The 16948-nt window shown below is 38.1% G+C and overlaps 1 protein-coding gene across 5 annotated transcripts in view; it reads right to left on the reverse strand.

The window, feature by feature from the left end:
- Window positions 1-11410: 11410 nt before the first annotated feature.
- LOC140713763 (cadherin-12-like) overlaps window positions 11411-16948 on the reverse strand; it is a 421855-nt gene continuing 416317 nt past the window's right edge. For 3 of the 5 annotated variants that reach the window (XM_073024264.1, XM_073024265.1, XM_073024263.1), the window contains exon 12: window positions 11411-12391. In XM_073024264.1, coding sequence (XP_072880365.1) covers window positions 11904-12391 — 488 coding nt within the window. In that variant the 3' untranslated portion in view covers window positions 11411-11903. The remainder of the gene's footprint in view (window positions 12392-16948) is intronic. The other 2 variants (XM_073024267.1, XM_073024266.1) reach the window with 1 other exon arrangement.

Here is a 16948-nt window from a genome sequence, read left to right on the forward strand (position 1 = left end):
TAAATAAGTTCTAGATGATTTGTCATGCTAACAAGTGACCTAGATGTTATTTTTGCCTGTACATTCAGATTCAAAGTTTCTCTTAATACAATATTTGGAGTAAAGTGATATATAAGTTAGGAACTTTTGGACTATTCTAGTGCATAGATATATAAATATTAAAAGGGAAGTAGAAAGAATAAAAATGTCACCTCCAGCAGTCTAACAGGAGGAAGTCATCACTTCCCTGGCTATAGGTTGACTCCTTACAAAGCCTAATGGCTAAGGTAAGAATGACCTCATTATAGCGCTCTTTGGAGCAGCACACCTTATCTTAGTCTATTACTAAAAGTGCTCCTCCCTTCAGTCAAGGTGGAATGCAGAGAGTGAGAAACATTTTCCAGAATTGCTAGGAATTTCCATAGGGTCCTTTGTTCTATCACAGCTCTCTAGTGTGTCCAGTTTGACTCCTATAGCAGAGCCAGGCTTTCTAATCAGTTTATTGAGCTTGTTGGTGTCACTCATGTTGATGCCAATGCCCCAGTACACCACCATATGGAAGATCGTACTGGTGACAACAGACCAGTAGAACATGTCAAGGAGAGGCCTGCATACTTGAAAGGACCTCAGTATTTTTGCTTTCTAATGATTTACATAGATATTGCTGTGTAGTCCTCATTGTTTAATGCTATTGTGCAGTGCCTTTGGAATGATACCAATTGTAGATATTACTATTAGGATGATGAATACCCTGTTCATGCTCTAAAATCTTTAAACTTCCTCTTTTAATTCTGCTTAACTCTGGTGTTTTTCACAATGATTTTTCTGAGTTATGTGTGCTTGGAATGGCTTTATCCATTAAGTAAGCTGTTCTTTCTTGTTTATCCTGCATTATTATATCCTGGCGGTTGTTATGGATTGACTTATCTATATTGATGGACCGTCTGTAATATAATTTGTAGGGTTCTGACTCTAAAACTGGATCAGGTCTTTTATGAGTTTGCATTTTAAAGCAAGATTTTGGTGAATGATGTTTGCCACTTGATTGTGCCTGTGTTAGTAATCAGATTGAGTTAAACTGCTACAGGATCCTGTGATGTATTGAATTGTTTCTGTTTTTTCTTGACATTTCCTACATTTATCATCTTGCATTTGTTGGTGTTTTATTATGTATTTTGATGATTTTTTATGTGTTAACCACCTGCTCCTGTATTGCCACAAGGGATCCTCCTGCTTCTAGGAAGAGCTCTCCAACTCTGAGCCAGGCATTCAAAGCTTCCTTGTCAACACTTAGTCTGCTCAGATCATGGAGATGTCTTCCATGGAGGGTCATGCTCTTCCATTGGTTAACTTTGTCTTCAATAGTGATAATGTCATCAGAAATCCATCCTGTCTAAACCCAGATTGGTGTTTGTCCTCCATGTTAGGGACAGCTGAAAATAAAACCTGGCTGTAGTTATAAAAAACAACACTCTTTCACTTTCCGCCGCCTGGGGAGCACCAGGGCATGCCTAGGGCTAGCGCTGGGCATGACAGTAGACAAATTGCTAGTGGCACTCTGCTGAACAGGCGGATATGCACCAGGAAACCCAAAAAAGATACTGCCAACTTTCAAGGTCTGTTTTCATTATTATTATTATTAATAGCAATAGTAGTAGTGGTAGTATTTTGTGTATTTGCACTGTTTGCCTTATTTTGCATATTGGTTGTTTGTCGGACTTGGTATGTAGTTTTTCATTGATTCTATTTTATGTCTTTGCTTGACACTCACTGTGAATGCCCACAAAATGAATCACAGAGTGGTATATGATGACATATATGTACTTTAATAATAAATCTATTTAGATATTTAAACTTTGATGTAATGCTTGGCATAGTACCAGTGGATATCTTTGAGACCAGTTTTGGATGAGGAATCCATAATATTGAAATTTCAGTGTGAATTCTGAGAGATTTAAAGTAAATTGAGGAAAACAAAATATTGCATGAAATTCCAAGGCTCTGAAGTGCTTCAGAAATACTTTATGAATGCTTTTGCTTAAGGGAAGGAAATCTACTGGCCTATACAGTAGGTGATAACAAAATCATTGCAATCTGGTTGCTGAAATGGTGAAGCAAGTCAATAAAATTGGGGCTGGGCAATAACTGGAAATCTTGCCATTGACTCCCATATCCTGTTAAAGAAGAAAAATGAAATTTTGGACTCATTAAAGATATTCTGCATGAACTCAAAATGATGTAGCATCGTTTGACTGAGCATTTGTAATTTCTCTGTTGCACTAAGTCAATTTATCATGATGACAGGAAGGACTCTTCCCCCTCCCCCCCCCCCCAAGTTGCTAGTATAACCTAAATAGTTGCCCTTAAAGGTACAATATCTGCTCCCGTTTGTAAATTGTTAATAGCGAGAAGCTGAAACTGAGGAGAAAAGTGCAAGAATCTTTTTGAATTATATCCACCAAAAGCTTTTAGGGACTGTTATCAACACTGAAGCAAGCTGTGCATAAATGATCCCTTTCTGAAGCTATTAAACTGACAAGTTAACATTATATTTAAAAAAAATCCTTGCTTAATTATGGTTCCCAACTTTGCATTATTCCTAACTAATTTCAAATTTGATATATTGGAACAATTTTATGTGTATAAGCACATACAGAAAACAGTTGTTTCCTCAAGGTTACTGAACAAATATATTATTCACCCTAAAATAAAACACAGAAGTAATTGTGTTGGGTGAATATTGCTATCTTTTGTCATTAATATCAAAACATTCAGCATGAATGAAGAGTAATTGTACTTTATTTAGAAGAAGAACTAAGTACTTACTGGAGTTGTACCAAGGAGAATATTTTCCAATACAGTGAAGAATTAAGTTAACTAAATACCGGTAATACTTCCTATGTGTTCTTCTATACCCGATACATTACTGCCTTGGTTTGTCAGTAGATTTAGGGATAATATTACACTTCCCTTAATTTAGTATTTGGTAGGCTCTATCTTTCTCCAAATACAAACTATTTGGCTCCTGCATTTTGCCAGTGTAATTATTGAGTCACATGGAAAAAGTGCTGTTCACATTTTTGGGAGGACATCAAAAGGTCCTTTGCTGTTTGTCAATACTTGTGTTTGGAAGGGACACTGTAGTAATAAAACATATCTGAAAAACAATTTCCTCAAAAGTAATTTCCCTCTAAAAGCAATATGATAATGGTTAAAAAATCTATTTTTGAATATGGACATGGTCAGAGATGGATTATTATTAGCTAGGCCAGCAGAAATAACTCCCTTTTTTTTCTTTAGGATACTGCTCTGGGATCTTTCACAACCACTTGAAAGTTCAGAGCAAATTTATTATTAAAGCATATATATGTCACAATATACAACCCTGAGATTTATTTATCTATGGGTATTCACAGTAAATACAAATAAACAAAAAAAACAAAATAATTATAATAAATAAATAAGCAATAAACATTGAGAACATGACATAAAGCATTCTTCACCATGAGTCCATAGGTTATGGGAACCATTCAGTGTTGGGATGAGTGAAGTTCAGTGAATTTATCCTCTTTGTTTCAAGAGCTTGATGGTTGAGGGGTAATAACTTTTCCTGAACCTGGTGGTGTGGGTCCTGAGGCTTCTGTACCTTCTTCCTGATAGCATCAGAGAGAGGGAGCATGGCCAGGATGCTGGGTCCTTGATGATGTATGCTGCTTACCTGTGATAGTACTCCATATACAGTAGATGTGTTCAGTAGTGAGGAGGGCATTACCCGTGTTGGACTGGGCGTTATCCATGATTTTTTTTAGGGTCTTCCATTCAAGGGCATTGGTGAATCCATACCAGGCTGTGATGTGACCAGTCAATATACTCTCCACTGTACATCTACAGATGCTTAAATAAGTTTTAGATATCATGCCCAGTCTTCACAACTTCTATGAAAGTAGACACACTGCTATGGCTTCTTTGTAATGGTACTTACATGCTGGACCCAGGACATGATAATGACAAGGAATTTAAAGTTGCTGATCCTCTCCATCTCTGAATCCCCCATTGAGGACTGGCTTATGGACCTCCAGGTTCTTCCTCCTGAAGTCAATGATTAGCTCTTTGGTCTTAATGACATTGAGTGAGAAAAGGGAGATGGGACCTCAGTTTAATAAGTCAATTGAATGTTGACATTTCTGTTATTTCAGCATTCCCTCAACATTGTTTGACGTGTTCACCTAATAATGGATATTGGCAGATGAGAACGTGGAGTGACACAATCACATAACAGACACGGTAGCATAATAGAACAGCACGGTAACGTAGTGGCTAGCATAATGTTATTAAAGTGCCAGTGATCAGAGATCAAGGTTCAATTCATGCCACTGACTGTAACGAGTTTGTACGTTCTCCTTTGTGACAACGTGGCTTTACTCTAGGTGAATGTTTCGTCCACATTCAGCAGATGCACAGTTAGGATTAATGAGTTATAAGCATGCTATGTTGGTGCTGGAAGTGTGATGACACTTGCAGTTGCCCCAGTCGCATCCTCAGACTATGCTGGTCGTTGATGCAAACGATGCATTTATCTGCATGTTTTGATACTTTGATGTGCTTGTGACAAATAAAGCTAATCCTTAATCTTTAAGAAACTCATAAGGGACAATTGAGGATAAAATTGAGTTGTGGAGGGTTTGCTGCAAGTGGAGGGCGGGGTTGGTATCAATTACCACAGAATGGGGTCATTTAGAGTTTGAAATGTAGTGTGATGGAACAGAGTTGCAAGAAAGAGCCAATGAATGAGATAAATATTAAATTTAATGGGCAGGTACCAGCTAGCACCTCCAAGGCCTAAAGACTGTCCTTTTAATTTTGCTTGAACTGAACTCACATTCTGAGTAAACACCTGATTCTCTGTGAGCAGACCCCTGAGCAGGCATGAGCAAATTTCGCAGAAGTGATTTCCATGGGTGCATGCATGCCCTTAGATGTCACTGCCAGCATTTACACATCTCTGTGAGCTAACATACCTTGGAGACCACGAAGGAACATTGCAGATTTAAACTTCACCGAATGAGTATCTTGCAAACTGTTTGCTGATACCCATCCACCAAATCATCACACTGCGCAACTTTGGACCTTGAACATGTGATACAATCTCAGCAAGATACTTTTTGACTGGAAGTACCTTTGTTTCCATAGGTGATGCTGTAGTGCCACTCTCTGACAGAATAGCTTAACTGCTGCAGAATATGAAACTGCAGTGCCCTGAACTACCGCATGAACTTGCATTGTTGACACATCTCATTAGTTTAATTGGCAAGTTTAAAAATCCTGACAAATGAAAGCCTAAATGTATAACATGTATCCTAAAAATTTCACAGCAACCAGCCTCCTCTCTAAGGACACTGTCTAAATTTCTCGCTGCCTTAGTAAATTAACCAGCATTGTCAAAGACCCCACCCATCCCCAGACATTCTCCCCTCTCCCATCAGGCAGGAGATATAAAAACCTGAAAGGTACCACCAGGCACAAGGACAGCTTTAAACTCACTGATATCTGATTCCTGAATTTACTTCTTGTACAATAGGTGCAATTTTGGCCTCACAATCTTAAGGGAATTAAAGGGTGTTGGGGAAAAGGCAGGAAGGTGGAGATGAGCCCATGGCCAAATCAGCCATGATCTTATACAATGGTGGAGCAGACTCGACAGGCTCGATGGCCTACTCCTGGTCCTATTCCTTATAGTCTTATTAGCCAATTGCAGCTTAACATGTAATAAATACAGTAAATATTTACTTATTGTGTAAAGCTTACTCCCTGCTTGAATCTATGGAGACCTTACTCGTTTCAATTCAAGCATGGAGTTCACCTTACAGGACAATGACGGATCAAGTTCAGGTGAGATTGCTAGCATGGCCCCCAAAACTGAGGAGAAATAGTTCTTAATTTTGTTAATGGGCTGTGGGAATGAAAAAATAAATATTCACTCTGCTTCTAATCGCTGCCAAGAACTACCTAGAGAATGACCTTCAGGGTGGAGTACAAGAAGGACAATTGACAGAAATTGAACCACTGCCCAGCTGAATCTGCAATGTTTCAGTTTCGAATCAAGAGTCTGGTGCCATTCCTAGAGGTCAGACTTTGCTGAGTTTAATCAACAACTCCAATCAAAGTTATTGTCTTTAAACTGTAAAATCGGATAAGCTCCATATTTCTACGGAAAAAGCTCCAGTACTGAAAGGAGAGCTTGAGATGTAGTTTTGAATAGTAGGTTTGGGGTGGATTGGCATTTAGATGCTGAAATCCATCAGTTCAAACTACTGTCAAACTTCAGTTGAAGTCCAGCAATGAACCCATTCTTGTAATAAAAAAGAAATCTAAGTTGCTGGGAATACTTGGCAGGACAAGCAGCATCTGCAGAGAAAGAAACACATAGTTACAGGCAACAGCGGGAGGAATTGAATCCTGGCCTGTATTGTAAAGCATTGCGCTAACCACTATGTTAACATGCTACATGAAGATTAGTGCCGAATATGATTACAGTAATGTCATTACCCTAATATGCTAATTCTGTTTCTCTTGCCACAGATGGCGCTAGTCATGTTGAGAATTTCCAACACTTCCTTTTTCTTTTCATTGGATTATTGGGTTCAACAGCATTGGCAGGGACATGGATAAGAAGTCAAAAGGTGATTTAATTTTTTTAAAGTAATATTGTTAATTATTCAATTGTTTTTGTATATTTTTATCAGCTGCTTTTCATTTAAACTTATTTGTGATTTTTCTTTGTTTTTACTTTAAATGTAGTGACTTTAAAATGACCCTATATGTCTCATTCACTGAGTACAACATGCTTGTTGTCATCCAAAGATCATTGCTGAACTTGAAGAAGCAGAAGACCAACATGGTGCTTGATATATGAATAACAGGCCTATCTAATGGAACTGATCATATCTTTAGGTCCTCAAAACAGGGATATTAGGTTGGAGAAGATGCTAATCTCAGTTGACCTATCCTGCCAGTGGATTTAGAGAACATTTGCAAAGAGAGTATTTGTCATATCCTACTGGTGCAGGTAGGGTATTTTACTGAAGTACATCAGACCTGGGGATCACAGCTACCCTGTACAACTAATGGTTTGTGCTGGATTCAAGACACCACTGATGGCCAAGAGGTGTGCTGGAGTTCAGAAGGTAATAGGGAATCTCATCTTTGATGCCTGCCTTCAGTTGGTGCCTCAATATATAGAAAGTGGTGCATATTTTCCAGATATAGGGTATACCATGTTTTTAGAGGGTGGTGTTGTATAGTGGGAGGAAATTATTTGGTTGAGAACTTCGAGTTTTCCTACATTTCAGTGAACATATTGGTGAGCTTGGCCTCCAGACTTGTGCATACTCAATCATCTGCATGCTGTATCTTGATAATTGAATTTGCAGTAACTGTGGTTTTGTAGTGGAATCAACATTGATTGAAGGTTTCCCCTTCATTATATGGAATAGTTCTGATTTAGCAGGATGCTTATTGGAGCATATTATTGTGATAAGAAGGACAGGGCAAAGTGGTTGGAGCTATGATGCAGTCTTGTTTGACCCTGGTCTATACTAAGATCAAATCTATGATAGATCTGTTGGTTAAAAATTAATTCAATTTCTAGATGAAGATGAGAGTTAAGGCTGCTGTTTTTTTCACTTAAAATATTATCTTGAGTTCATCACATTTGATACATCACTTAAATTTTTGTTTAAGTGAAACTCATAATAATGTGTGAAATAATCCTTGAATCCATTTATGATTCATTTTTGATGTTCATAAATGACTGACTGTATGGAGAATTCATAGCAGATATTTTGTCTCTGTTGCTTATTGTAATTTTGTTCCATCATTGCTTTATTAAGGAGATTTATTTTCAGCTTGCTACTATTGTAGGTTTGTGTGCTAGTATTGATTTGTGTTTCTATGGGCTTTCTGTTGCACAGCTTCTGTACAATTCCAAAATCCTCGTTATGTATCTACCTGATGAAATATTGACTTGCAACTAACACTAATCACAAAGTGCAGGGAACATCAAAGCAGCTATGATTGTGGCTTAGTCTAACATCACAACTGAAGATCTAAGCACAAGGTGAATCCTTTTAGCAGGCTTAGGAGTAATTTTGAATAGGGGAGATGCACAGCTTGAATACAAATGTCTCCAAATATTTCCCAAAATATCTCTTTCATCAGTGGAGGAGATGGCTCAGCTAATATCAAAGTTCAAATTCAAAGTAAATTGATTTCCAAAGTCACCACATACTACCTTGAGATTCAATTTCTTGCAGGCATTCACCATAGAACAAATAACTGCAATATAATCTATGAAAAACTACACACATTGAAAAGGACAAACTATTCAAATACAAATGATAATAAATAAACCTTTAAATAAATGGATAAATAAATGAATAATATGAAGAACATGAGATATACGGTCCTTGAAGATGAGTCCATAGATTGTGAATCAGTTTCAGAGTTGAGGTTATCCATGCTAGTTCAGGAGCTTAACAACTGAAGATTAATAAGTGCTTTACATGATATTCAGTTAAAATCCACACTGTACCCCCGTACAAACTTATCTATGGGTCAATCAGGGCTTTAAAGAAAATTTCTTCAATTCAGTTATCTATAAATAATGATCTGCATTAGTCTTTCCTATTTAAAAATATTGCCCAGCATTAATTTCTCTTTAGAAATTGGTGATAACCCTTCTTGAAAATCTGGCTGAGTGGTGCCACCTCTCACTCAATGTTAGTCAGACCAAGGAGCTGATTATTGACTTCGGGAGGTGGAAACTAGATGTCCACGAGCCATTCCTCATCAGGGGATCAAAGGTGGAGGAATCAGCAATTTGAAATTCCATGGTGCTTTCATTTCCAAGGACCTGTCCTGGGCCCAGTTCCTAAATGCAATTATGAAGCAAGCACAGCTGCTCCTCTACTTCCTTAGAAGTTTGTGAAGGTTCAACATGACATCTAATACTTTGATAAACATCGATAAAAGGAATTATTTAAGTACGTTGAGTCTGAATTCACTGGTGCTTAGAAGAATGAAAACTGTGACTAATTGCATCACAGCCTGGTATGGAAACATAAATTCCCTTGAATGGAAAATCCTACAGAAAGTAATGGAAACAGACCAGTCCATCATAGGTAAATCCCTCCTCTCTATTGAGCAAATCTACATATAGTGCTGTCAGAGGAAAATCAACATCCATCATAAGGGACTTTCTCCACTTAGGTCATGCTCTCTTTTCACTGTTGCAATCAGAAAGGTACAGGAGCCTCAGGAAGAGTTATTACCCCTCAACCATCAGGCTCTGAATCAGTGGGGATAACTTCATTCAACTTCACACCTCCCATCACTGAACTTTTCCAATAACCTATGGGGTCACTTTTAGGAACTTTCACTTTCATCTCATGTTTTTGATATTTTTTTCTCATTCATTTATTATTATCTTTTGTATATTTTGTCTTTTCACAGTTTGTTGCCTTTTGCATATTGGTTGTTTATCTACCCTATTGGAAATGGTCCTTCATTGATTCTATTATAGTTTTTAGATTTACTGCTTGTGCTTGGAAGAAAACAATCCATTTTGATAATAATTTTGTTTTGAACTTTATACTTTGCTTCTAGTGATGAACTCTCTATGGTGTAGGTGCATTTACATTGCAATTAGATAGGCAATTCCTTAATTTCCACCTCACAACAGTGGAATGACTTTAATAATTTCCATATCTGAGGACAGTGACAGTTGGAAAAGAGGTTGGAGGTAGTGCAGTTACTGCACAACTCTGTTCTTATCTTTCGACATGATGTAGTTATGAATTTCAGAAGTCTTATCAAAAAGTCAAAACAGTTGATATTCTTCAATCAAGTGTCAGTGATTTTCAAAATTTCACATGGTTGTTGCATTTTTACAAGTCAAAGTTGATGGCATTTTCTCTGTCCTCTGATATTTGCTTGCCCTGACAGAGCTCACAATTAAGTATTTGTTTTGGGTGCCTGGTGTCACATGTGTAAATATGTCATCCTTTGACTGAAGCTATTTGAGCAAGACAAGAGCTTCCGTACTGGCCTGGGAGAAGACATTGCCATTAGTTCACCTTTCCTGACAATAAATTTGGGGGATTTTGTGAAGATAATTCTGGTGAAGCTTCTCTTGTGCTTAAATATAGAGTCTCCATGTCTTCAAAGTAGGAAAGGGAATCTCTGTTACTCAATAGATCATTAATGTAGTATTGTTGGAGGTTCTAGTTTTCAACCAATTTTTCTCAAGTCACGAGATGTGGGAGGAGCACAGAAAGTTTTGACAAATTTCTGCCTTTGAAGTGAGTTAGCTCACAAGATATGGAAAGTGATCCGCATTTTCCAGGGATTTACTAGTGATCTCATATCTTATTCTTATATTGCATCATATCACCTCATAATGTAGAAAGGGGCCATTGAATTTGGGCTGGTTTTCAGAGCATTCACCATCAGTTCAATTCTGCTAATTATTTCCTCATTACCTGTTCTCTCTCACAAGCTTATCAATTCCTCGTGAATTTCCTTCCCCCCCCCCACCCCTCCAACTACACCATGGGTAATTTCCAGCAGCCCTAGCACATCGTTGAGGTGTAGGAGGAAACCAGACTGCCCAAAAAAACCAATAAAGTGACAGGAAGAATGTGCACACTCCTCACAAATACATTGTGATCTAGATCAAATAATTCCCAGTCACTGAATCGGTACAGCAGCAAACCCAAAGGTCAGGGATGGTTGGGAGGGGGGAATGGTGAGGATTTAGGGTTGGTGCTGGTAAAATCATTTAGTAGTCACTTACTTTTTTTCACAATGCCAGTTTTCACTTCAAACTTGATGCCACCATGTTGTTGAAATATTTCAAACATGACTTGAAACTAGAGCCATGTCTGCCGACCCAGATCCCGTAGCACTAATCAAAAGAAACGTAGAAATTCTTCCAGATTTCTCAAGGACTGGTCTGCAAATGAACGGTTTCAATTCATGGGGCGCTGGCTTTAGTACTCAAGAAATAAGGAACCATTCCATCAGGACAGGTTTCACAAATTGTTGGGGCCAGTGAATTGGAGATAGATAAGGTTATTATTTAAGTATTTGGATGTTTCAGAAAAAAAATAAATTTAGAAAGTTATTGAGAAAGCGTAAGGCAAGATGATAATTGGTAATCAGAGTATCTGAGGAAGTGTTTGAGTATATGAGCATAGGACTGTGTCTCCAGCTATAGCTCGAGCAGGGAGAGATAATAAAGAGACGAAAGTGAAGGCTCTTTATCTGAATGCTCGCAACAATTGTGGCACAATCAGCAGCACAAATAGAAAACAGAATTGGTATGATCTAATAACCAGTACAGTGTTATAGCTGCCAAGCATCCAGGGTTGGCCGTTAGTACTCAGGGCTGCTTAATTTTTAGAAGAGTTAGGCAAATCAGCAATCACTATCATCAGTACAAACACCTACATTTATGCTGTTGGTTCTTTTATTGAAGTGTCTTTTAATTCAACTTAAGAACACCTTTTAGCTGTATAATAAAAACTTGCACTCTTTCTGGAGAGCATAAAGATCTGCAGTGTTCAAAGTTCATTGAGGCACTTTAGTGGAGATTGCAGAACAAAAAACTGCAGCTTTGATTTCTTTAGCAGTTACAACTGTATGGCCAATTATGTCAAAGAAACTGCTTGAGCCTGCCTCTCTCCAATTTCACAATGTCACAATAATCTCACAATCATATCTTTGTGGTACCTAATAAGACTATTTCACAGTAAAACAATAGTTGACATAGCAAATAACAATGGCAGCCATAACCAAAAAAAAGAGACAAAACTCATTTGTCCTTAAATTTACCAAACCGCGTATTTACTGTTGCTTTTTACTATTTATCGACTGTTGGTTTTCTCTGCTCCATAAAGGTCTGCCAGTATTTTAAACCGTGGTCCCCAGTTGGTGAGGTAATCATAATCCTGATCCATATCTGCATTAACTGATTCCAAAGAGCTGAGTGACTCAGCCAATGAGCAGTTCCCTTCGTAAGCGTATGTAACCAGTGAATCATAAGGAGGTGCACTGAGATCTGCGTCGTTCTCTCGCAATCGCTGGTCGATGAAGTCTCTGATGTTTGTGCTGTTTTTCACGATTATGGTCTGACGATGTGGATGGCGGGTCTCAGGCATTACATCTCTTCGTAGCTGTATATCTTCAATTAAGTCAGGTTTCCTTAGTGTGCTAATGTCAAAAGCTTGGGTGTCCTCTTCTCCACCTCCTTCATCATCATAACTGATTACATTGTCTCTGATATCCTCCTTCGATGTCATGCAGATTTCTTTCTTCCTTTGTCTTCTTAATGCCACAAACAGCACGACAATAACTAAACAAAATTATAAGAAGTTTAAAATACATTTCTTCTAAATGAAAAGCATAAAAAATCAGCTGCATGGCGAAGATTGAAAAAAATTATAATTAATGTATTAACTTGCAACCTAACACTTATCAGTTAAGGTCTGAATTGATATATTGGGAATTAAGGTAAGAATAAATAATTTTTCCTGAAATGAAATCCCTGACCAAAAACAATTACTGAACGGGGTGGGAGAGAAATTTGTCCTCTTGCACACATCACTATATCACACACTTAGCTTATAGAATAATGGATAATTTTCTTTATTAGTATTCTTATCAAAGTTTAAATATTTTGAAACATATTAGCTATTGGTTCCAAAAAAGAGGTGGGGTGATATAGTGGTCAAATAGCCAACCCATTACCTTTCACAGAATTTATCCAAAAAAACTTCTGGGGGTAATGCTAGATGCTTCAGTCTTCCTCAATGATTTCTTCCCAACTACTCTACTATACCAATCTAATGGGGCCCCATGCTCTAACATAACTGCCTGGCTTCCTCAAGTTTTTAGGAATTTAAAGCAATCTTGGAATCACAGAAACTTAGAGCAGAGAAAGAAACATTTTGTGCAGTCTGACTGCAAATGAAAAGCTAAAACCAACCAAGATAATGAAGATGGGTGTTTAAAGGATACAGTGGGACATAGATCAGCAAGGAATCTGAGCAGAACGGTGGCAGATTGCATTAAATCCAGACAACGCACTTTGTGAAATAAGGTTAGATTCAGTTGGGACAAATAGAGTAAATAGCAGAAATTTTAGGAGCACTATTAGTTGACAAACAGAGCTTTCTGACAGTAGCAACTCAAGCAGATAGGATAATGAAAACAGTATTTGGTATTTTTGCTTCACAGTCCATGACAATAAGTATAAAATATGGGCACAGTCATACTAAATATTAATTTTACTGTAACTGCACTGTGTACAACTCATTCTGTTGTATTGCACCATGTCACAGGAAGAATGTGGTAGCAATAGTAGAAGTATAGGGGAGAATCACTTGAATATTGCCTGGAATGGAAGGCTGCAGATATAAAAGGAGAATGGATAGGCTGTATTAATTCTCACTGGAGCATAGGAGGCCTATGGATAACCTTGTAGAGCTTACCAAAAATTATGATCAGCATAGATAGGGTAGATAGTCAGGATTTGTCTCCCAGGGCAGGGAAGTTTAAAACTAGAGGGTGTAGGTTTAAGGAGAGAGCATAAAAATTTTAAAGGGTTCTGAAGAGAGCATTCTCCACATACAGAGGGTTGTGTGCACATTTATTTCTATTACCAAAGTGCATGACCATGTGTTTTCCAACATTGTATTTCACCACATTCTTGACCATTCAAGTGCTTCTGCAGCCTACCTGTTTCCTCAACGCTACCTGCTCCTCCCAATCTTTGTATCATCTGCAAACTTGGCAGCAAAGCCATCTATTCCATCATCTAAATCATTGATATTCAATATAAAAAGAAGTGGTCCCAACACCGACCCCTGCGGAACACCACTAGTCACTGGCTCCCAACCAGACAAGGATCCTTTTATTCCCACTCACTGCCTCCTACCGATCAGCCAATGCTCTAACCATGTTAGTAACTTTCTTGTCATACCATGGGCTCTTAACTTGGTAAGTTAATGTATTAACTTGCAACCTAACACTTATCAGTTAAGGTCTGAATTGATATATTGGGAATTAAGGTAAGAATAAATAATTTTTCCTGAAATGAAATCCCTGACCAAAAACAATTACTGAACGGGGTGGGAGAGAAATTTGTCCTCTTGCACACATCACTATATCACACACTTAGCTTATAGAATAATGGATAATTTTCTTTATTAGTATTCTTATCAAAGTTTAAATATTTTGAAACATATTAGCTATTGGTTCCAAAAAAGAGGTGGGGTGATATAGTGGTCAAATAGCCAACCCATTACCTTTCACAGAATTTATCCAAAAAAACTTCTGGGGGTAATGCTAGATGCTTCAGTCTTCCTCAATGATTTCTTCCCAACTACTCTACTATACCAATCTAATGGGGCCCCATGCTCTAACATAACTGCCTGGCTTCCTCAAGTTTTTAGGAATTTAAAGCAATCTTGGAATCACAGAAACTTAGAGCAGAGAAAGAAACATTTTGTGCAGTCTGACTGCAAATGAAAAGCTAAAACCAACCAAGATAATGAAGATGGGTGTTTAAAGGATACAGTGGGACATAGATCAGCAAGGAATCTGAGCAGAACGGTGGCAGATTGCATTAAATCCAGACAACGCACTTTGTGAAATAAGGTTAGATTCAGTTGGGACAAATAGAGTAAATAGCAGAAATTTTAGGAGCACTATTAGTTGACAAACAGAGCTTTCTGACAGTAGCAACTCAAGCAGATAGGATAATGAAAACAGTATTTGGTATTTTTGCTTCACAGTCCATGACAATAAGTATAAAATATGGGCACAGTCATACTAAATATTAATTTTACTGTAACTGCACTGTGTACAACTCATTCTGTTGTATTGCACCATGTCACAGGAAGAATGTGGTAGCAATAGTAGAAGTATAGGGGAGAATCACTTGAATATTGCCTGGAATGGAAGGCTGCAGATATAAAAGGAGAATGGATAGGCTGTATTAATTCTCACTGGAGCATAGGAGGCCTATGGATAACCTTGTAGAGCTTACCAAAAATTATGATCAGCATAGATAGGGTAGATAGTCAGGATTTGTCTCCCAGGGCAGGGAAGTTTAAAACTAGAGGGTGTAGGTTTAAGGAGAGAGCATAAAAATTTTAAAGGGTTCTGAAGAGAGCATTCTCCACATACAGAGGGTTGTGTGCACATTTATTTCTATTACCAAAGTGCATGACCATGTGTTTTCCAACATTGTATTTCACCACATTCTTGACCATTCAAGTGCTTCTGCAGCCTACCTGTTTCCTCAACGCTACCTGCTCCTCCCAATCTTTGTATCATCTGCAAACTTGGCAGCAAAGCCATCTATTCCATCATCTAAATCATTGATATTCAATATAAAAAGAAGTGGTCCCAACACCGACCCCTGCGGAACACCACTAGTCACTGGCTCCCAACCAGACAAGGATCCTTTTATTCCCACTCACTGCCTCCTACCGATCAGCCAATGCTCTAACCATGTTAGTAACTTTCTTGTCATACCATGGGCTCTTAACTTGGTAAGCAGCCTCATGTGTGGCACCTTGTCAAAGGCCTTCTGAAAATCCAAATATACAACATCCACTGCAATATCTTTATCTATCCTATTTGTAATCTCCTCAAAGAATTCCAACAGGTTTGTCAGGCAAGAATTTCCCTTAATGAAACCATGCTGACTTTGTCCTATATTGTCCTGTGTCAGCAAGTACTCCACAACCTCAGCCTTAACAATTAAATCCAACATCTTCCTAACCACTAAGGTCAGGCTAAGTGGTCTATAATTTATTTTCTGCTGCCTTCCTCCTTTCTTAAAGAGTGGAGTGACATTTTCAATTTTCCAGTCCTCTGCCACCATGCCAGGATCCAATGATTTTTCAAAGATCATTGCTAATGCCTCCACAGGCTCCACTGCTACCACTTTCAGAACCCTAGGGTGCATTTTTTTCTGGTCTAGGTGACTTATGTATCCTTAAATCTTTCAGCTTTTTGAGCACTTTTTCTCTAGTAATAGTAACTGCACTCACTTCTCTTCCTCCACACACTACAACATCAGGCACACTGCTAGTGTCTTCTGCAGTGAAAACTGATGCAAAATACTCATTTAGTTCATCTATCATCTCCTTGCCCCTGTTATTATTTCTCCCGCCCCATTTTCTAGCAGTCCTATATCTACTTTTATCTCTCTTTTATTTTTTTGCATACTTGAAAAAACTTCTATTATCCACTTTGATATTATTTGCTAGTTTGCTTTCATATTTCATGTTTTCCCTTCTAATTATTCTTTTAGTTGCTCTCAGTATGTTTTTTTAAAACTTCCCAATCCTCTATCTTCCTGATAATTGTTGCTTTGTTGTATGCCGTCTCTTTTGTTTTTACATTAGCTTTGACTTCCCTTGTCAGCCACCATTGTACCATTTGAGTATTTCTTCATTTTTGGAATACCTCTGTCCTGCACCTTTTTCACAGAAACACATGCCATTGCTGCTCTGCTGTCATGTCTGCCAGCAGCTCCTCCCAATTTACTTTGGAAACTCCTCTCCCATACCTTTACTCTGCTGAAATACTGCTACATCAGACTTTACTTTCTCCCCATCAAATTTCAAGTTGTACTCAGTTGTATTGTGATCACTGGCTCCGAAGGACTCTTTTACCTTAAGCTCCCTAATTGCCTCTGGTTCATGTCATAACACCCAATCCAGTATAACTGATCCTCCAGTAGGCTCAATAACAAACTGCTCTAAAAAGCCATCTCATAGGCATTCATGAAACTCACTCCCTTGAGATCCATTACCAACATGATTTTCCCAATCAACCTGCCTGTTACGATTTCCCATGACTATCATAACATTGCCCTTTTGACACGCCTTTTCTA

The sequence above is a fragment of the Hemitrygon akajei genome, chromosome 20 (assembly GCF_048418815.1).
Source record: "Hemitrygon akajei chromosome 20, sHemAka1.3, whole genome shotgun sequence".
Lineage (NCBI taxonomy): Eukaryota > Metazoa > Chordata > Chondrichthyes > Myliobatiformes > Dasyatidae > Hemitrygon > Hemitrygon akajei.